Source organism: Mesoplodon bidens (assembly GCF_964165515.1).
Source record: "Mesoplodon bidens genome assembly, chromosome: 4".
NCBI lineage: Eukaryota > Metazoa > Chordata > Mammalia > Artiodactyla > Ziphiidae > Mesoplodon > Mesoplodon bidens.
The window spans coordinates 140,690,958-140,712,576 of NC_138160.1; the positions used below are offsets into that span (position 1 = coordinate 140,690,958).

Below are 21,619 nucleotides of genomic sequence, written 5' to 3' on the forward strand. Positions count from 1 at the left end.
CGGGGGCGGAGCCTGATAGGGCCAGGGTACAGGGGGCGAATGGGGGAGCCGCGTGGCTGGTCCCCGAGGGCGAGGTTGGGTGGGGCTGGGTCCTGGGCGGCGGGGCCGGGGTCGAGGGGTTCAGAAGCGCTTGTCCTTAACCAGTCCATTCCTCAGCGGCTTCCTGCGAGCCAGAACCGGCCCAGGTTAGCCTAGGGACCCCACGCCACCACGTAGCGCCTCCCACCACCGTCCCGCCCTACTTGCCCTCCTTTTCCCAGCCCCGCCCCATTCTTCCTCCCAGCCCACAAGGCCAAAAGACCCTGCCATCTGCCTGCTGGGCAAGTGGTCCCTGCTCCTTCCCACAATTAAACCCTCCTCTCCCCTCCCCCCTGGGCCACCCGCGGCTGCTGGAAGGCAAAAGTCACCTACCAACCTCTGCCTGATTTAAGCCCATCGCCTGCACCTGGACCAGCACTTTATCCTCCTCCTCTCCCAGGGAGGCAGAACTGGCCAGAGCCCCCGGCGATCCCACCGGGGGCTCTGGCCAGTTCCTCCCCAACTACAATGGCCCTACCAGGAAAGGCTTCCCAGCCTATGATTCTCCATCCACTGCCCTCTGTCTACACCTGCCACAGCCCCTACTTTGCTTCCATGTCCTTAAAACAAGTTATGTAGTGTTTTAAGACGAATCAGTACTGTAAGATCCCAGAGAAAGACCCCTAACGTCTAAACAAAGTTCATGGTTTGCATATTTCAAACTGTCTATAAAGATGTCTTCTCGGGATTTCCCTGGTGGTGCAGTGGTTAAGAACCCCTCTGCCAATGCAGGGGACACGGGTTCGAGTCCTGGTCCCGGAGGGTCCCACATGCCGCGGAGCAACTAAGCCCGTCTGCCACAACTACTGAGACTGCGCTCTGAGAAGCCCACGCACCGCAACGAAGAGTAGCACCCGCTCTCCGCAACTAGAGAAAGCCCACACGCAGCAATGAAGACCCAACATAGCCAATAAATAAATCAATAAATAATTTTTTTAAAAAAGATGTCTTCTCCTGCACCTCAATTTTCCAAAAATGTGCCACCGAGATCGCTCCCATGTGCACTGATGCTCTCCTTAATTCCATCTTCCCTGCCTGTGTTAGTGGCAGGTCTCTGGGCTTCCGACTGGGAGGGGACCTACGCCCTGGGGATCTGCCCAGGCCCACCTTACTGGACTCAACAGGTCTACCCCTGCTCCTCACCGCCACCGCCATCACTTGCTCGGTGTTGTGTCCTGTTTAAATGCCCAGCCTGCTGATGTCAAGACAGCATCTCCCTGCAGTCTTATGGTCACGGCCATTGACCATTCCCATTCCCACGTATGAGAACTCTTCGTGCCTTTGCACATGGTCCATCAGTCTCTGCTGAAGTGAATTCTACAGTCTAGTTTATGTACAACTGTATTAAGTTTTCCGAGCCAGTAATATATTCTCACGATCTAGACCTCAGAAAGCATAGAAAACTCACAGTTCAACCGAGCAGCTCCTAGGGATCTACCACCCTTTGACTTCTGTGTATCCTCAGATACTAGCATATGTGCATTACTGTACCCTGCAGCCCTTTGGTTTGTGGAGCACTCTAGCTCAGAGACCGTTCCATATGAGAATGTAAAGACATTCCTGGAGAAGATGGTCTCAGTCACTTTAGTTCGCTCTTCCCTGGGGCTGGAGCCACTGGATGCCCCTTCCTGGGAGCACACCTCCCCCCACCGGCCCACTTCTCCGTGGGCTGCTGCTTTCTCTCGCTGCCACCGCGGGAGCCCTTTATCTGGGAGATCAGAGATAAGCCCCCCGTGGACCTCCCATCTGTCCTATATCTTCAGCTTTGCCTGTTGGGTCTTTTAGACAGAGGTGGGGTTCCCAGCTTCTTGAGTCTTCTCATAGTTCAGTTGCTGGACGGCACAGTCTCTCATTTTGACTCGTTTGATTTCACAGCTTCCATTTCTGCATCAACATCTTTGATGCTTTGGGAGTTTGCACTGGGGGCTCATGCGAGATAAAGATGGCTACCAAGCAAGCGTCCCATTGACAGTTAGTTCTTCCTTCCCTCCTGGGATCCTTCTTTGCTAAAGTTTGATGGGCTCAGCTCTGTTCCCACTGTTTTAATTCCTATACTTCCACAGACGGTTTAATACCTCCAAGGATCCGTACCCCTGCCCTGTGCCTCTTTATCAGAGCTTTCCTGTGGTGATTCTGGTTTGTTTTTCTGCACAAGCTTCCAAGTGCCCCCTCCCTCCTCAAAAACAGTGTATTTGCGGGGGAGGGGAGTACCCAACTAGGGCAAGATGGCCTCTCTGCAGAATCAGATTTACACTTTTTCGTCTCAGTGCACCACAGCGGGAAAGAGAAAATCAGCACGAGGGTGGAAGCTGCAGGGACATGTGGGCAGGCAGAGACTCAGGTGGATTCTGGATGTTTCCTTGAGGATAAGGAGGAGAGGGAGAGAAGGGGGGCTCCCTAGGGTTTTGCAAGGTTTTTCATCCTGAGTTGCCATCAACTGCGATGGACAAATGTTCACGAGAGGTAGTTTGCGGTGGGAATGGGGGTTGATTCTGGATATTTAGAAGGTTCTTGGAATGTCAAGCAGACACTGACACAGACAATGGCACTCAGAGAAGCACTGTGAGCTGGGAGAGAAACTTGGAAGTCGGGGTGGCTTAAGTGAAAGGGCCCTGGGAGAGGGGGAGGCCAGACGTGGAGCAGGAAGGCACTAATAAGTGAAGCGGGAGCCCATGTGCCGCAACTAAGGAGACTGCAAGCTGCAACTAAGACCCAGTGCAACCAAGTAAATAAAGAAATATTAAAAAAAAAAAAAAAAAAAGAAAGTGAAGCAGGGAGCAGAGGCAGACTGGCGATTGCAAAAGGAGGGGTTGGGTTGGGTATGGGGTTTCTTTTGCGGGGGTGACAAAAATGTTCTAAAACCGCAGTGATGGTTTCACAACTCTGTGAATGGACTAAAAACATTGACTTCTACACGGCAAATGGGCAAATTGCATGGTGTGTGAATTCCATCTCAATAAAACTGTTCAAAAAAAGGCGAGGGGGAGTGACCACCAGATTTGTTTGGCATCAGCGGAGCGGACAGGAGTGGTCTCGGGGTGGTGGGGGGAAGACCCCAGAGGGAGCTGGGTTCAAGAAGGGAGGGGAAGGGGGTGCTGTGCTATAAAGCGGGGCAGAGAGAGGAGGTTTCTCTTCTTGATCAGAATGTCCCTGAGCAGGCAAAGGGGTGGACCGTCGGTGGCCTGGGACGGGGGCCTCAGAGGGAGACGGACCATCTACCAAAGCAGCCAGCCAGCACTAGAGGGTGGATGTCCTCATCCGACTACCCGTTTTCCTGGGGACACGGAGGCCAAGTCATCGAGTGAGGGGACAATGGTGAGGACAGTTGGTGGCCGAGGGGAAGGAAGAGTCTCAGGAGATCAGGCACTGCCCAGGCATCGCTGAGGACCCCTGGCCCCCGTTAGTGCTGCAGCGAGGACCAGATGTGCGGATCGTGGCTCTTCAGATACAGCGGGGGCAGCTGAGAGTGTCACGGAGGAGAAAGCCGGTGTACGGAGGGGTGGGGTAGCCTCGGGCAGGTCAGCAGACCCAGAGCGGGGTGACGGCCCCTGATGGATGGCGGTCCCAGCAGCCCAAGAGAATGATGGGAGCTTCAGACCGAGGTCGTGACCGGGGTGCAGGGGCCACTGCAGGGGGCCGAAGACAGAGGTCCAGGAGGGGCCCCACGGAGGGGGGTTCAGAAGAGAGAGCCAGCAGGAGCAAAGAAGGCCTCAGTGCTGCTTTGCCACTCGATTTATTCTCCACTCCGGGGTCCTTCAAAGTGGTTCTCAGTCATTGTTTTCTTACTGTTTTCAAATCTAACTGCATTTTCATCATACATGGTCTGCACGATCCTGGTTCTGAGCAACTGAGGTTGCCCCTGTTTTTTTTCCATTTTGAGAAGTGTTCCTGTGCTTAAACAGAACATCTATTCTTGCTTCGGAGCTGCCTGATGAGGAGCATGGACTTTACCTCCTGTGGTCCCATCTCGCCACGGTTCAGGGCTGCATCATGCATATTCTTTCACATCAGAAATTCCACCTGACTTTCTCCTCCTGTCTTTTTACTTACAACTTTTATTTATCCTGGAGTTGAAGTCTTTTAACCAGGTCAGAGGTGGATTTATTTAAAAGCCCAGTCTCGTCATTGTCATGATTATTCCATGTGTGTTCATTTGCATGCCCAATATTTGAGATTCTACCCTCAATCTGCATTACTTACCCTGCTTTTTCTAGCTTTCCTTTCCTGCTTTCACTTTGTTGTACCTGTTTTGGGTTCCATTCTCCCCTCTACACCCTAATAGTGTTAACATAAATACTCAATATAGCCCAAAGGTAATGCCCTACCCTCCTGCAAAATGCAAAGCCACCAATCCTGTTTCAATAATATAAATATTTCAGCTCTAATTTTTTAAAATCTCTCAAATTAGGCATTTAAAAACATTTTACCCAGATATGTATCAATTTCTCTGCTGATCTCTTGGGGTAGTTTTCTGAAATATTCTCCTAGAGAAGATCTGTGAATGGTAAGCCTTCTTAGTTTTTGTTCCTGTGGATATCCTTTTTATTTTGGGGGGGGGGTGGGGATGCTGGGGACCAAACCCAGGATCTCATGCAAGCCAACAGGTATCCTTTCTCTTGGGTAACTGTTTTTAAAGTTGTGTATAAGAGTCCCGGTTTCTTGTTACTTCCTTTCAGCATTTGAGGTGATATCTGACTCCAGTCTTCCAGCTTCCCTTGTTGCTGTTAGTCTGTCACTGTTTCGTAGGTCATCTCTTCTTTTCTGTGGCTGTTTCACATTTCACTATGATGTGTTTGGGGCCCGGATGCCTTTGTATTCATCCTGCTTATGATTTATGTCTTGTCACTTTCTGGAAAAATTCTCAGCATTATGTCTTCTCATGTTGTCTCTCCCTATCTATCTCCTATTAGGACTCAGCCACATAATTCTTACTATTCTAGCTGTCATATTTTCCATTTGTTTAGGTTGCATCCTAGGTAATTTCTCTGCAGCTTTCAAGTCACTGATTCTCTTTTCAGCTGTATCTAATCGTTGGAGACTTAACATATATAATAGGTTGAATGGTGGTCCCTAAAAGGATATCTCCACATCCTAATCTCTAGAACTGTGACTGTGACTCTGTTTGGAAAAAGAGTCTTTGTAGATGTAATTAAGTGAAGGAATTTGGGATGAGATCATAGTGGTCTAAATCCAATGACAAATGTCCTTATAAGAGAAAAGAGCCAGAGAGAAGAGACCATGTGAAGACAGGAAATGGAGATTGGAGTGATGCAGCCACAAGCCAAAAAACATCTGGAACCCCCAGAAACTGGAAGAGGCAAGGAAGGATCCTCCCCTAGACCTTCAGAGCAAGAGTGGCTCTGCTGACACCTTCATTTCAGGCTTTTGGTCTCTAGAACTGTGAGAGAATAAACCTCTGTTGTTTTAAGCCCCCTAGTTTGTGGTACGTTGTTACGGCAGCCCTAGGAAAGAAATATATTTAACATCCAATGCTATTTTTGATGGTCTCTCATGCCTTTTACATTTTTAATAAACTTTTCATTTTAGAATAATTTTAGATTTGCAGAGGTAGCATAAAGAGCTCCAGGGTAGCCCTTGCCCAAGTCTCCCCGAACGTTGACATTTTATATCTCCACAGTGCATTTATCACAACTAAGAAACCAACGCTAGAACATTGCTATGAGCTAAACCATAGACTTTATTTGAATTTCACCAGTTTTTCCACAGATGTCCCTTTTCTGGTCCAGGATCCCACATTGCATTCAGTCAATCTGAGCTGAGACGGTTCCTCAGTCTCTTGTTTTCCATGACCTGACGATTTTGAGGTGTCCTGACCAGCTCTTTTGTGGCACATTCCACATTCTCATTGCTTTTTATCCCATCTTGTTTTATACCCAACTGTGCTAACTCTAGCCATCCTTAGGGACCAGGTTCTGCGGGTGGTGCCCATGGGGCCAACCATGGCAGCGTGTCCCCAGTCCCCTGTCATTTCTGTATGGAGTTTGTTCTTTGCCATCCTAGTGGGAATGCTGTCATTTGGGGCTGGAGGCGCCAGCCTCCCAACTCACATTCTGGCTGGACATTCCTGGGGGAGACAGGGCAGGGAGCAGGGTGGAGCTAGCTGGTCTGGCTTGCTCTTTGCCTTGGGCTCTGCATTTACAAGGACATCTCTAGGAGTCCACTGTTTTACAGCAGAAAGGTCTTTCAGTTTTAAATTTAGCCAATCAGGTGCCTCCCCAACCTCACCCCTGGAGTTCTCTTTAATCACCGCTTCTTCTGGAAGCCTCTGAGGGTTGGTCAGACTCCTTGGTGAGACCTCACCGATCACTATGCGCAATTCCCAACTCGCATTCGCTGGACATCGACAATCCGACACCCTCAAAACTAGACTCCCAACCCCCTACCCCCACCAGTGCACATGGCCCTGCCCTGAGTCCCATCTCGGTAAATGGCAGCTCGAGCCAGAGGTCTTGGGTCATCTTTGATTTTTTTATTTCTGTTTCACCTACATCCAAAGCAAGTCTGGTTATTCTACAACAGAGTTGGGATCTGACCACTGGGGTGACCTCACCTGCTGCCCAGCCCTCTTGTGTCCACAATCCCTGCTCAACTGCCTGACTCCTCTCTAACCTGGGCACTGGCTTTTTGGCTGCTCTGGCAATTCCCCCAGTTCTTTGCTCCCCTTCTCATGTTTTTCAAGGAGAGTTTTTTAAAATCTCTGCTTCTCTCATCCTCCTCCCTGTCCATTCTGACCCACACTTCATTGCACGCTGAGCTCACTGCTTCCCCGAAACCATCTTTCCCAGGTTGGTCACTGATGACCTCCCAGGGGCCAAATCAGAGGGTCCGCTGGGGAGCGCCCTGCGAGCCTTCAGCAGCCCCCATCTCACTGCTGCTCAACCACTCCTCACATTGACTGTGGGGCGCTGCACATCTTGGACCCTGCTGGTCACCCCAACCTGCCTCCATTCACTCCTGGGGCCCCTCCAGGCCAGGGGCTTTGGGCGCCATCAGGCTCACATCCCAGGGCTGGCAGTCCCGAGGCCCCTACCTCCAGGACGGTCGAAGAGGCCCCTTTGGCTCGTCATACCTACAACTCCCACCTGGGCCTGAACCCCCGGCCCCATCTCCTGCTTGGCTGACCAGTGGTTGCCCCGCTGGACCAGGGAGTATTAGCCCGAACAGAGCCCGGGCTCCCTGGGCCGCCCATGGCACCCCCTCACCGCCCCCTTCCACTGCCACCTGCTTAGAGGTTGCCGTCAGGCCTGGAAAACAGCTGCTCCTCAGCACTGGGCTTGGCCCTCACGGCTCCCACCACTGAGACCCTGATTCTCACCCGTCACCTCTCTACCCCCACCTTCCTCGCTGTCTGTCCTGACAGCATCTAACTCTGTCGCTATATCGTCCATGCCTTTAGTGCAGTCTCTCTTTTGGATGAAGGCTCCGGGGGGGCAGCGTCAGCATCAGCCTCATCCGCTGCCGTGTCTCCAGGGCCTACCCACAGAGCGCGCTCGATCAGACAGACGTGGATAAGGAATGAACTAGGGCTGGGGGCCCCTCCACACTCACTCAGCTTTGCTGGGCTTGGGGCTCAGGGCCTCTGCTGTGTCATATTCCCGCACGTCCTTCAGCTCACGCACCTGGCCCGTCAGCACCTTGGCAGCAAAAGCCACGATGTACTGTGGGAGGGGAAAGCACAGGTGAGAAGAGAGCCCCGTCCCCGACCTCGCTGCCCTCCTGATGGTTGGGGGCTCCTGCCGCCGGCCCTTTGCACGTTGCCTAACATGCCCCTCCTCCCTGGGAGTGCGTGAGAAGGGCATGCACCTGGAACGCTCCTTGGGGACGCGGACCAGGACAGGACTGGCATCTGAGAAGAAGGGGGTGGCGAGTTGTGAGCGCCAACTCACCAGGAACCAGTAGAGGTTCATGAGGGTGAGCAACAGCAGGAGTGCGTTGAAGAAGAAGTAGAAGGGGATGTCAGGCACCGACCGCAGGCTGCAGTAGCTCGTGGCATACAGGACCTTGAGCGGGAACCAGTAGAGGCGGAACCAGAACCTGCAGGAGGGAGGGGCGGGTCGAGGAGGCTGTGGGGGAGAGGGGGAGCCCCCTCCCTTCCCCCCGGTCCCTGTACTGTGCCGTCTGCCCTGCACATCCCCACCCATCCATGTCTCCTTACCCGACCCTTGTTCATTCCTGCCCAGCTGTCTCCATTCCTGTTCTGTCCTTTCCTGCCCAGCTTGCTTATTCCCAACTCGCGCCCTCTGCTGTCCCACCAGGCCCCGCCCATGTCGCCGTGGTCCTGTCTGGCCCCTCCCACCTCACCAAGCCTCCACCCACCTCACCAGGACCCACCCCTTCCCTGCCCACCCGCCTCTCTAGGACCCACTTCCTTCCTGCTTGGCTCCACCCACTCTCATAAGCCCCACTTCCTTCCCGGCCTGGCCCCGCCTACCTCCACCAGGTCCCCTTCCCTTCCACTAGGCCCCGCCTCCTCCCCTGCCGGCTCACCAGCTGAGGCTGAAGCTGAGGCAGCCCAGGTCTGCAGCCAGGGCGTGAAGGCGGTGGTGGGATCCTCCGCGGGACTTGAAGTAGACATTGAGCTTGGTGAACTCCAGCTGTACATCACTGATGTCATGCAGGAAGAGCACAAGGATGCCCACCTTGTGGTACCTGAGGAGGAGAGAGGGCTGGTTACCCTGGGACCCCTACCCGCACCGAGGCTCCCAAGCACAGGCCCCCTTGGCCACCCCTCCCGTGGGTCTGTTCAGGGCTGTCCTCCCTGGCCCATCTGCCATGCCCATCCCCCACTCACAGGGCTAGGTCAGCAGTAACACCCAGGCTGCACCCGTCCTGTGGCAGCCACACCCAGGCTCAGGAACCTCCCTGGAAGTGCCCTCTCTGATCCCTCCTCATCTCTGTGACCTCTGACCCTCCATGACCCCTGACCCTCACAGGCCTGGGTCATTCTGTGCCCAGATAACCCACACTTTAAACATGACTGCCTTACTGATGCTCCCAGGTTTGTACATTGAAACTGAGCACTGCTGCAAACTGCAGACTTGCCTGGGAAAGGCCGCACCCCCACCAGGATCTGACGAAGGCTGGAGCCCCGTCCCTATCCACCCTTCCGCCTCACAGCTGCTTGGTGCGTGAGTTCAGCCTGGATGTGGCTGTGCACCTCTGTCACTGTCTTCATGGCCACTCTGCCCTCCTCACAGCCACAGGCTGTTCTCATCCCCTAACATCCCTGGTGTTCCCAGAGCCTTCCTTCACCAACTTTCAGTCTCGGCTCACCTGTCACCCCTGACCACCCCACCTAACCTCACCACCTCTTCAGTCCTTATCTTCCAACTTGAACTTTCCATAGTGATCACCTTCAAACAAACCGTTAGTTCTTTTCTTTCATGTTTGTGTGTGTGTGTGTGGGGGGGGGGTTGTTATCTGATTCTACCCTCTAGAGCAGGGCTGTCTAATAAATTTTCAAGAATGATAAGAATGTTCTAAATCTGCATTGTCCAATACAGGAGTCACCAGCCACATACCGGGCTGAGGTACAGAATGTGTGATTTTATTTAAGTTTAATTAAAGTTGACATGACCACCTGTGGCCAGCAGCTACTGTGCTGGAGGGCACAGCTAGTCCAACCAGAATAGAATTTGAGGGGCTTCCCCGGTGGCGCAGTGGTTGAGAATCCGCCTGCCAGTGCAGGGAACACAGTTCGATCCCTGGTCCGGTAAGATCCCACATGCCGCAGAGCAACTAAGCCCGTGCACCACAACTACTGAGCCTGTGCTCTAGAGCCCGTGAGCCACAACTACTGAGCCCACATTCTGCAACTACTGAAGCCCACGCGCCTAGAGCCCGTGCTCTGCATCAAGAGAAGCCACCGCAATGAGAAGCCCGCACACTGCAATGAAGAGTAGCCCCCACTTGCCACAATTAGAGAAAGCCTGCGCGCAGCAACAAAGACCCAACATAGTCAAAATAAATAAATAAAATAAATTTAAATTTAAAAAAATGAATAGAATATGAGCTGTACATGTCGTTTTAAATTTTCTTTAAAAAAATTTTTTTTTGAGTTTCCGTGTTCAATTTTTATTTTTTTAATATCTTTATTGGAGTATAATTGCTTTACAATGTTGTGTTAGTTTCTGCTGTACAGCAAAGTGATTCAGTTATACATATATATATTCTTTTTCAGATTCTTTTCCATTATGGTTTATCACAGGATATTGAATATAGTTTCCTGTGCTATACAGTAGGACCCTGTTGTTTATCCATCCTATATATAATAGTTTGCATCTGCTAATCCCAATTTCGTTTTAAATTTTCTATCAGCAACATTAAAAAAAAAAAGTAAATAGGAAGAGGTAAAATTAATTTTAATAATATATTCCAATTGACTCAGTATATCCAAAATGTCATCATTCAACATGTAAATGATATAACAAAGGGACTGCAAGATATTTTCACTCTCCTTTACCCTTGCAATCAGGGTGGCTTTTACACATACAGCACGCTGTGGTTTGCACAGGCTCTGCCTTGAAGCACTATGACCATGTGCGGTGGCCACAGCGGGCTCTGGAACATCATGTTTTGTCTACTGTGTTCATGGCTGTGCCCCCAGCAGCACCTGCCATGTTCAGTAAACACTTGCTTTGTGACCTGGCCAAGGGTGCCATCCAGGAGGAGCTGGAGGGGGACAGATGGGGTGGGGGCAGGGTGGTGCCTCTCTGCACCTGTTTTGCCCCATCACTTCAGAATCTCTCTTCAGAAACCTCTCCCACAGACACCCCCATACCCCCCACCCAGGCATTAGCCTCTGCCCTGCGCCAGCCTCTTGCCACTGCTCATGCCAGTGCCCTCCACCCTCCTGTCCCCTCCTGGACTCACCGGAAGGCGTAGGACGAGATAATGAGGACCAAGGTGACCACATGGTGGATGAGCATGACCACTGAGTCCTTGCGCCAGGCATCCAGGTATAGCGTGGCATAGATGGAATGGCCGTAGAAGCTTCCCTGTAGTAGGTAGGCAACTGCGATGTCCCGTGGTACCGCCATGCCCGTCTTCCAGTCTGGGGAGGGCCAGACCGTGCCGTCAGGGACCTGCAGGGCCTCCGGGACCCGCAGGCGACCCCGAGCACTCCCTCAAGCCGGGCATGGGTCCTCTGCGTGCTGGGCGTGCCACCCGTCTCTGTAGCTGTTCTGGTCGCTGGTTTTCTGTTACCCATTCTCCACCCGTCATTGTTTATGAATAGGCATTACTTTTTAGAACAGTTCTAGATCTACAGAAAAAGGTGCTCCTACCCTGAAATTGGTCCTTTGCAGAATTTCCAACTGTGCCCCAGGCCCCCTTCCCGTCTTCTCTTACCAGGCTCGCTCAAGACACCTGGTCCTGGGTGCTGCCCTCCCAGCAAATCCCCAAACCGATGGAGGCTGCCACCTGCCTTGCTGGGCTGGCCAAGCAGCTGAGGCAGAAATCACACACTTTCCAATGCCCATGAGTGCGGGCTCTCCCGCAGAGCGGGCCCGGCTCCACCTCCCCTCCTGCAGCCACCTCCTGCCCCCTGCCCCTGCACATGTGCCACCCGCACTCAGGCCTTGTGCCTTCCCAGGGGACATCGCTCCCCCCACCACCTCCGCCTCCCCTCCTCAGTCCATCACCAAGGACTCTGCCCGAATTGACCTAGAACTCCAGACTGTGCCCTGCTGTCTGCGGCTCCTTCTTTGTCTACCCCCCGTAATGGCCTCCCCGGGCTCCATCCCTGGTCTCCTGTCCCTCCCCCTCCAAGCCTCAGTGATCTGGAGCTAGACCCTCAAGTCCCCCTGGAGGCCAGCTATCCCCTAGATGCCTCCTATGCTGCCACCTCAGTGACAGCCCTTCGTCTGTACCCTGGTGCTGCCTGCAACAGAGATCCACTTGGACCTCTATCTGGGGGTCCCTCTTTGGTCCCCACCTCCACTCACTTGCCCTGCCCCCACTGCCCCCACCCTGGTCCAGGTACCACCATCTCCTCCTAGCGCTGCCCCAGCTTCTCCCGGCCTCCAGAGCCTATTCCCGACTGTCCATTCTCCCCACAGCAGCCTCGATGGCTGTGAATACACAGACCCCATGATCTGGCAAGTCCACTCTTGGCCTGTGCCCAAGGAAACTGAAAACAGGGACTCAAGAGACCCCTGTATACTCATGTCCACAGCAGCACTAGTCACAATCATCAAAAGGGGAACAGCCCAAATGTCCATCAGCAGGTGACTGGGTACATAAAATGTGGTAAATCCACGTTTCATGTATCCACGTAATGTGGAATATTATGCAGCCCTAAAAAGGAAAGAAGCATTGACACACACTACAACGTGGATAAACCTCAAAAACATTATGCTGAGTAAAAGAAGCCAGACACAAATGGGCACATGCAATCACATACCAATGATTCCATGTATATGAAATGTCCACAACAGGCAGATCCATAGAGACAGGAAGCAGATTAATGGTTGTCAGGGGCTGGGAGAGGGGTGATGGCAAGCTGCTAATGGGGACGGGTCTCCTTTTGGGGATGATGGAAATGTTCTGGAACTAGACAGACACGGTGCTTGCGCAACACTGTGAATGTGCTAATTGCCACTGAATTGCTCACTTTAAAATGGTGAATTTTTAAAAGTTGTGGTAAAAATATATATATAACATAAAATTTACCATCTTAACCATTTTTAAGTTTAGTAGCACTAGGTATATTCACACTGTTGTGCAACCAATCTCTAAAACTTTTTCCATGTTGTAAAACTGAAACTCTGTTCCCATTAGACACTCCCTCTCTGTTCCCCCTTCCCCAGCCCCTGACACCCACCATCCTACCTTCTGTCTCTATGGATTTGACGACCCTAGGTGCCTCACGTAAGTAGCATCACACAATATCTGTGTTTCTGTGACTGGCTAAAATGGTTAATTCTGGGAATTCCTTGGCAGTCCAGTGGCTAGGACTCCGCACGTCCATTGCAGGGGGCATGGGTTCGATCCCTGGTCGGGGAGCTAAGATCCAGTGAGCCGCGCAGTGCGGCCAAAAATAAATAAATAAAATAGAATGGTTAATTCTATGTTATGTAAATTTTACCTAATTTAAAAAAATGAAAGACACCTGACAGATCACTGATCCCCGACTTGAACACGTCCAGGGCTCCACAAGGCTCGGTAGCAAAACTCACACTCCTGTCTAGGTCTCCCCCCACGTTCCGTGCACAGCCTCGTGGCAGTGCTGCAGTCAGCAGAGGGGGGCCTCCCCACACCTGCCAAGTGTCTCTGTCCCTCTTGAGAAGGAAGGGACGTGGAGGCACCCTCTGTGGAAACGGGACACCCTCTTTTCCACCTATCACACTGATGAGATTGCTACAGTGGAAAGCACCCCCTCTCCAGCTTTGGGCCCCAGGTCTGGGGCAGAGGGAAGAGGGCAGCAGATAATTCCCCATCTGGGCTGCGTCTGCACCTCCCTGCACGTTGCGGGGTGAGGTGGGCCGGGCTCTGTCTGTGGACCTCCAACCTCCTCTCCACGCACACCCCGCCTGCTGCTCTGGCCTCTCCATGTCACTCCTGCCTCATCCCCCTCCCCGATCTCCAGGATCAGCCAGCTGGGCATCCCACACCCAGCTCCTGGTCTCCCCCAAACCTGCCTCACCCTGGCGTCAGCCCCATCCTCCTTCTCTCTCACACCCACCTCTGGTTTGGCAGTGAATCCTATCAATTCTGCTTTCAAAACTTTTCTTTTTCTTTTTTTGTGGTACACGGGCCTCTCACTGCTGTGGCCTCTCCTGTTGCGGAGCACAGGCTTTGGACGCGCAGGCTCAGCGGCCACGGCTCACGGGCCCAGCCGCTCCGCGGCATGTGGGATCTTCCCGGACCGGAGCACGAACCCGTGTCCCCTGCATCGGCAGGTGGACTCTCAACCACTGCGCCACCAGGGAAGCCCCAAAACATTTCTTAAATCAGCCACTTCTCTCCCCGCCACAGCCCTGTCCTGGGCAGAGCACACCGGCTCCTGCCCTCAGCCCCACCCTTAGGTCGTCCTGTCAACGTCCCCCCTCTGCTCGTGGCCCTATGGTAAAGACCCCCACTGCTCCCACCCCACCTGACTGGGCTCCTTGCTGCTTCTGATCAGCCAGTAGCGTGTCTGTCCAACAGTGGCCTTTGCATTTCCCATCTGCCCCAGGTTCCTCCCAGTCCCCACTCAAAAGTCACCTTTGGTGGGACCATCCCCATCCCTGTAGAAGATGCCCTCCTCCCCACCTCCTAGACACCCCACATCCCATGCTCCTCTCCTCACTCAAGTTTTCTCATCTGCACTATCACCGTTAACAGATTTCCTATTTCACGCTAACAGATCTGTCACCCCAAAACACAAGGGTGGGGGGCTTTCTCTGGCCTCCTCACAGTTGGGTCAGCACAGCGCCTGGCACACAGTAGGTACTCAGTAAGCATATGCCTGCAAAGAAGCAGCTAACTTGCAAGGGTGCTACCACAGCATCATTTATAAGCAGGAACCAGAGGCAACTCCACGCTCGAAACTTCAAGTACAGAGAGAGAGTTCAATTACAGTTCATTCTCATAAAGGAAAATTGAATGACAGCTCAAACCTCCCCTCTAGGGATTTATGACATGGGAAATGTGCGTGTGTTACACGGGAAAAGTGGCCATGTGGGCAGCATGGTCACAAGACAGACAGGTGCAGCGCAGGGGTGCCCAGCTCCCTGGTGCCACCAGGAGCCCTCTCAGGATGTTTACATCACACGGCAGGAAACACGTCCATGTGTGTCCCTGATACACGGTCTGGGTGGTCAGCACAAGAGTAGAGAAGCCTGACCCCTCATCACAGACTGAGTTTTCTACATCGGCCTGCTGGCTGGTAACAGAGGACAGTGCAGTCAAATTCCTGCCCATCCCACCCAGAGCTCAGGCCTTGAGGACACCGACGTCGAATCCAATCAATGGATGCAGCCACTCTCACCATCTTTATCTCCTTGCCAAGCTGGTCCAAGCCACATTGGTCCCTTGCCTAACCCCTGGGCCCAGCTCCCCTCCTTACCCAAGATTCATCTGTCTCTACATGGCAGCCAGAAGAAGGTTTTTTATAATCCACAAACCCATCCCATTTAGGATGAAACTCAAGCTCCTGCCATCCTCCTCTCGTCCCCAAATATCAAGCTCATGCAAGCCCCAGGGCCTTTGCACGTGTTGGACTGCTTGCCTGGGCCCACACAACGGATCCCCTCCTCTAGGATGTTTCCCTGAGTCCTGACAGGGACAGGTGCCCCCTTTTCTGGCCCCAGGGCCCCTTCATCGCCCTTGTCTCAGAGCAGACATCCAGCGTGGGATGTCTGATGAGTGTCCAGCTCCCCCATCCCTTCAGAGTACTGAAGGTACTCTCCAGTACCCTTCTCTGAGTTCAGAACAGGGCCCTCCCCCAACCTGCCCCATCCCGGCAGGTCCCCTACCATAGAAGACGGAGGGTGGGTCGTGAAAGAAGGGGTAGTCAGTGCCGAAGAGCAGGTAGGTGCTGTAGCTCCAGGCGCCCAGGTAGAAGAGAAACTTCCAGGCGCTCTCAGGCATCTTGGCGGCATCTCTAGGCTGGAGGCGGCACCGCTTGGCTAGGGGCTACGGGTGAGAAGGCGGGCGGCCATCAGCACTGGGGGCCAAGGGCCGCTGCTCCAGGGTAGGGAAACCAAGGCCCAGGGACTCCCCAGGCCAGGCAGTGCCGGGCCCGGTACCCACAGCCTCCTGGAACGTAACCAGAGCCCACGTGTACCTGCCAAGGGCTAAACTTAGTGCCCAGCTGTCCAGCCGCAGCCGCAAGGGGAGGGGAGTGATGGGGGAGACCTGGGAGGAAACGTGAGGGGAGGCTGTGAGGGGAGGAGGGGGACACGTGGGTGTAAAGCAAGGGAGACCAGTGGGGTCAGTCCAGGGGACTGGGGGGCTTGGGGGGTGGTCTCAGGGGGAGCTGGAGGTATGACAAAGAGGAAGGATTAAAGAGAAGACTTGGAAGGGGCTGTGGGGATGAACCTGTAAAGAGAACATGGAGGGGAATATGGGGCATCCGGGGGAACATGGGGGGCTGGAACCCTAGCAATCCCCATGGGGGAGGAACTTGAGGGAAGGGGGTGCCTCAGAGGAGGAATTGGGGAGTCCAAAGAGGAACGGGGGCTGGGGAAGATGGGGTGGGTAGGTGGGGGAGGACATGGGAACTCAGGGGAGAAGAGGAAGAGAGGATGGGGCGGAGGGAGAAAGAGGGTCAAGGAAAGGATATCGCAGATGGGGGGACCTGAGGGGACAGCAGGGAGGGGACAAGAGAAGTGGGAGCATGCAACGGTGAGGCATGGAGGAATTTCAGGGGCCCAGCGCCCCTGGAGTCCTGAGGGCAGAGCCTCAATCTCCCTGGGGGCGGGGCTCCAGAGCTGCCGGCCAAGCCCCGCCCCCCTCCCCTAGGCGAAGCTGAGGGGGCCGGAGCACCAACAGTCGCCATGGAGACAGCCGGAGCCAGCTCCGGTAACCCCTGGCAACCACACGACTGCCAAGAAGATGAGCTTTGGAGAAAGAGGCAGCCCCTCCGCCCGTTTCTTGGGAAGGGCGAGCCACGAACTGGAGTGAGTGCCCGACGTCCGGGGATTCTAAAAGTGAGGGGCCCGTGACCTTGCTGTCCCCCACCCAGCTCCCTCAGGAACGTGGGGAGGAAGTCTGCTCCACCCTGGTGGTCCCAGAGCAACCATATCCCCCTCTTGGGCTCTGGCCCTCGTCCTCCTGGACCTCCCACTGCCCAGCTGGAAACTGGGAAGGTGGGGGAAGCAACAAAGCCAGATTGGGACCAGGGCTCACCTACGGAGGGGCCCTAGTCATGCCTGCCTCCCCCTCCCTGGAGCAGCGTGGTGGCTGGGGTCTCTAACCCCCATGTGGGTCATATGGGGGTGGGAGTGGGGACAATGGCAGCCAGACAACACCCCATCCCTGACTTAACAAGGGCCAGCCTCTGCCCAGCCAGAAGAGAAAGGCCCCTTTGTTGGCTCCAGGCACTCTGTCCCTGCACCCCCTGCCACCTCCAGTCAGACGGGCGGAGTGACCCCAGCTGGTCCTCAGGGAAGTCACAGCCAAGCTTGGAGCCCAAACGCCTTCCAACGAGCTCCCATAGCAGCGACCCCTCCCCAAGGATGGGAGGGAGGCCAGGCGCCAATGTCACCCCCACAGTCACTCTCCAGCTGGGGAGGTGGCCTTCCCAGGCTCGCCGGAAACTGAGCAATTCGGTGGCGACCCCTTGGAGCCCGCACAGTCCAGCTTCGCAGACCCAGGCCGTGCCACCTCCCCCAAAGGCTGCGAACACGGCGTGGCCAGGGAGCCCAGGCCTTTGCATCCCTTGATCGGAGGGTGGCGCTGACTCCAGACAGACGAGCGGCAGCGACTGGGCAGCTCCTGCCTCTTCCCGGTCGCAGCGGACGAGCCAGTCCCGCCGCCGCACCGACCCCGGACACCGATCCGGTTCCGAGCGTGCCCCAAATGACCCGGAGGCGCAAGGCACACGCAGCCCCTGTGCGCCGAGCCTTCCCTGCCCGTGTCCTCCGCTCCTCTGTCCCCAGCTCCGCTAGGTCCGAAAGAGTGCGCAGCAGACAAGGCCCTCCCACCGCCTGGGGCCCCCTTGTCCCGCACTGACCGGACCGGTTCCCCCACATCTTGAGCATCCTACCCTTGTCAGGGTCCCCACGTCCCAGGCTTCCCCCAGCCCGGCCACACCCCCACATCCACTCGCAACCCCACCCCGCCCTGACCCAGAGGGGCAAGCGGCGGCCCAAGATTCCGCGTCCCGAGCTCCTCCAGCCCTGAGGCTCGCCACGTTCCAGTCACCCTGGTCCGCGGAGACATAACGGGGCGCGCGGCGGCCCTGGGTCCCCTCCCCGGACTCCCTAACATAACGGCCCCACAGCCCGGGACCCCCACGTCCCAACCTCCAGCAGCACTGACCCGAAAGAGGCGCGAAGTGGCCGCCGAGCGCAGCGCGGTCCAGCCGAGTGCGCAGAGCGCCAGCAGCAGCAGTTCGGGAGGCGCCAGGTGCGCGTGCTCGGCCAGGCCGCGGCGCGCCAACCCCCAGCCGCAGTCCGCGCAGCCCCGCGCCGCCGCCAGCGCACTGCCCCAGCCGCGCTGCACCAGCTGCGCGTAGCTAGGCATGGGCTCAGGCGCCGCCGGCCCCGCCGCGGTCCCTGCCGCCGCCATGCCGTCCGCTCCCGGCCGTCCCGGCGGTCTGCGCCCGCCCACGGTGGCCGCCGGAGCCGCGCGCCCCGCGTCACGCGCCGCAGTTGGGCCGGGGGCGCGCTGGCCGTAGCCCGTGGGACGGAGGGGCGGGGCCAGCGCTAGCTCCGCCCCGCAGGGACGCGGGGCCGGGGCGCGCAGGAGCTGGGTCCCCCGGAGGCAGCAGCGGCGACCTCGTGCGTACAAGTCCTGGCGTTGTCGCGCCACGTCCTGGAGGCGGGCCAGCGATCTGGCTCATTTTCCAGTGGAGGAAACCCAGGCGCGGGGGAGGGGGGAGGGGGGCGACCGGGGGTGTCTGCCTGGCGCCCGCCTGAGCTAAACCCGAGTAGGGCCGGAGCGGCCCCGTGTCCCCATCCCTCGTCCCCGCTTGGATGCCCTTGCCCATCCTGGGCTCCTTCACCCCACCAGGCTGTGTCCGCAACATGGGGCAAGGTGAGCACCAGCAGGCCGTGCCCAGGACCAGCGATTCTCTCTTTCCCAGGCCCTCCAGCATGCTTCTCGCCCTGTCCCACACTCAGGCCTCACCATCCCCCCGCCTGAGGGCCACCTGCTGCTCTCTGTGACCCTGAGGACCTGGCAGGCCTCTCTGAAGCGGGTTAACACAGGCCTTCAGGGAGGCCAAGGGAGTGGGTGCCCACGTGGAGGAACTCAGGCTGGATCAAGACCACCACTTCATTGGGACCACCCCCATGATCTTCCACCATACACCGACCAGGCCCTGTGTCCAAAGCCCCCAGTGGCCATCACCGAAGGCACCGGTCACCTCTTGGGGACATCGTCTCGCCTGACACTGGTAGCCGTCATCCCAGCCCCGGGACTCCCGCACACCTGTGCCGTGCCCCTCCCTTCTCCCCATCTAGGAGTCCTCCCACAGCCTTCCGAGGTGGGAGGAATCAGTGTGGGCCCTGCAGGAGCCAGGCTGGGTCCCATATGGCCACCAGCCTGACCTGACCTTCAGGTGCACAGGTGAAAACAGAGGGGGGGTCAAAGGGGCCCTCATCCCTCCTCCTTCCCCTCATCCTCTGTCCTGCAGCAATCCAATTCTCCCCACCTTCAAATGTTCCCAGAATCCAGCCACTTCTCTGCACCTGTACAGCCTTATGCGACCCTCGGCCACCCTTGTGCCTCCTTCCTAGTGTCTCGGCCTCCTCCTTACCCCGCTCAGAGGCCAGAGGAAATCTACCTGTCCCTCCTCTGCTCACAGCCCTCCATGGCTCCCATCATGCAGAGTAAAAGCCCATCTCCTCACTGTGACTCACAACCTATCCTCACGCCCTTCTCTGTCCATCTTTCTCCTTCCGTTCCAGCCACATTGGCCTCATAGCTGGAGGTGGCTCTCCAACACCCCAAGCAGTCCTGCCGCAGGGTCTTTCACTGGCTGTTCCCTCTGCCTAGAATGCTGTTCCCCCAGGTATTGGCAGGGCTCCTCCTTCACCAACTTCAGGCTTTACCTACAAATGTCACCTGCTTGTTGCACCTCCCTGATCCCCCCATCAGTCTTCTTGGCACTTGTCACCATCTGTCCTGCTGTACCTCTTACTCATTATTTTTGAATGTGCACTCCATGTGGGCAGGGGTTCATCTGTCCAGTTAAGGTAACTAATGCCACAGCCAGCGTGGCAAGCAGACGGGGGCTAAGGGGTCCCGGCCTGCTGGACATGCCCTCATAGGTCCAGTCGGGCCTGTGGGGCAGCCCTGTACCATCCCAACCACCCACCTCTGCCCTCCCACCCAGGCACTATCTGGTCACTATGGCACCCATCAGTAATGGGAGAGGTGCCCCCATCCACCAGCCCCAGCCCAGCCTCCAGTTTCATTTTGGCAGGGCCCAGATAGGAGGCTGCCAATGTGTGGGTACAGAGCGGAAACAGAAAGTGGCTCCTGGTGCTGGCAGCTGGGAAGCAGCTCCCAGGCACCAGGGGCTCAGTGAGGGGCTGCCGAGGTCCCAAGGATGGCACCCATACCCTGCCCCACCTGAAAGGGCAGGCCTCCTCTTCCCCAGGGAGCTCATCTCAGCCCTCACTCCCCCTACACACCACCACCCCTGCCCTGATGCTGGGCATGCCCCATGTGGGCATCCACACCAGGCAGGGAGGGGCTGGGGGCGGGTCCTGATGCTGGGGGTCCCTTGCTCTGTCTTGTCTTGGCAATCAAGGACAGGGTTTCCCAAGGCCACCTCCGAGGCCAGGCTCTCAGAGGCCAAGTGTCTTTCTTTCCCTACCCAGACACTGGCCCAGAGACAGAGCCCTGTCCAGCTCACTGAGTCCAGTGTGGCCTCAGGGTCTTTGCACAGGCTGTTCCTACTGCCCAGGATGCTCGTCGCCCCAGAACCTGTCCTGGCAGATCCTTCTTCTTGAGGCCCCGGCCATTCCCCTCCCTCCCTCTGTTGTTTAGTTTTTGTTTTTTTTTTGATTGATTGGCTGCATGGGTCTTCGTTGTTGCGTGCGGGCTCTCTAGTTGCGGTGAGCGGGGCCTACACTTCTTTGTCGTGCACTGGCTTGCGGTGGCTTCTGTTGCGGAGCACGGGCTCTAGGCACGCGGGGTTCAAGGAGTTGCAGCACATGGGCTCAGTAGTTGTGGCTCGCGGGCTCTAGAGCGCAGGCTCGGTCGTGGCGCACGGGCTTAGTTGCTCCGCGGCGTGTGGGATCTTCCCAGACCAGAGCTCGAACCCGTGTCCCCTGCATTGGCAGGCGGATTCTTAACCACTGCACCACCAGGGAAGCCCTTAGCTTCTTCTTATCGAGGGGCGCTCACTATGCATTTCTCTCTGTGGGCAGGGAGCTCGGTGCTTTGGCCACAGCAGTGCTCCGGCACCCACAGCCCCGACCACAGTGGGTCTGTCTTGGCTCATGACTCACCACAGGGCAGCAAGGAGCAGGGGTCTGGGCCGCTGATGTTTACTCCTGTGAGGACCCGGTACTCACCCTCCCCACTTGGCTGAGCCTGAGTGCTTCTGGCACCCTCACCACCTGCAGACCACCCAGGGGTCCTGCGTTTAAATCCTGGTGCCCCTTGTGATGGCTGTGACTTCTCTGTGCCGCAGTTTCCCTGGATGCCAACTGGGCTTGGGGGACATGGCTGTGCCACCTGCAGCTCAGCCACATGAGGTGGCTGTTTGAGGGCAGGGGAGTCTGTACAGCTGCTGCTCACAGACCCTGGTCACCAGGGCCCCCTCCCAGCAACAGCCCTGGGTGATGGTGCCCAGGCCACTCCCATCTGAGCCTTGGTTCCCACATGCTCCCCTCAAAATGGCTAGAGCAAACATGGA

At 56.1% G+C, this 21,619-nt stretch overlaps 1 protein-coding gene across 2 annotated transcripts; it reads right to left on the reverse strand.

Annotated features, from left to right (window-relative positions):
* Positions 1 to 79: 79 nt before the first annotated feature.
* Positions 80 to 18,324, reverse strand: CERS1 (ceramide synthase 1). 2 transcript variants are annotated; one of them, XM_081234021.1, is made up of 7 exons: positions 18,067 to 18,324; positions 15,558 to 15,717; positions 10,972 to 11,152; positions 8,587 to 8,748; positions 7,986 to 8,133; positions 7,648 to 7,757; positions 80 to 163 (listed from the first exon to the last, which is right to left on the reverse strand). In XM_081234021.1, the coding sequence occupies exons 1-7, from the start codon at positions 18,313 to 18,315 to the stop codon at positions 121 to 123; spliced, it is 1,053 nt and encodes a 350-aa protein (XP_081090147.1). In that variant the 5' UTR covers positions 18,316 to 18,324; the 3' UTR covers positions 80 to 120. The 2 variants fall into 2 exon arrangements, with proteins under 2 accessions (XP_081090147.1, XP_081090148.1); XM_081234022.1 differs by lacking the exon at positions 80 to 163 and adding an exon at positions 5,759 to 5,889.
* Between the last annotated feature and the right edge of the window lie 3,295 nt (positions 18,325 to 21,619).

Bases quoted from the DNA above. Each gene is read 5' to 3' on its own strand.
- CERS1 (XM_081234021.1), bottom strand. From the start codon at position 18,315: ATGGCGGCGGCAGGGACCGCGGCGGGGCCGGCGGCGCCTGAGCCCATG. The intron at 11,153-15,557 runs GTAGGGGACCTG...GGCCCTCCCCAG, and splicing joins CCCACCCTCCGTCTTCTATG to ACTGGAAGACGGGCATGGCG. The intron at 7,758-7,985 runs GTGAGTTGGCGC...CCCCTCCCACAG, and splicing joins TGAACCTCTACTGGTTCCTG to TACATCGTGGCTTTTGCTGC.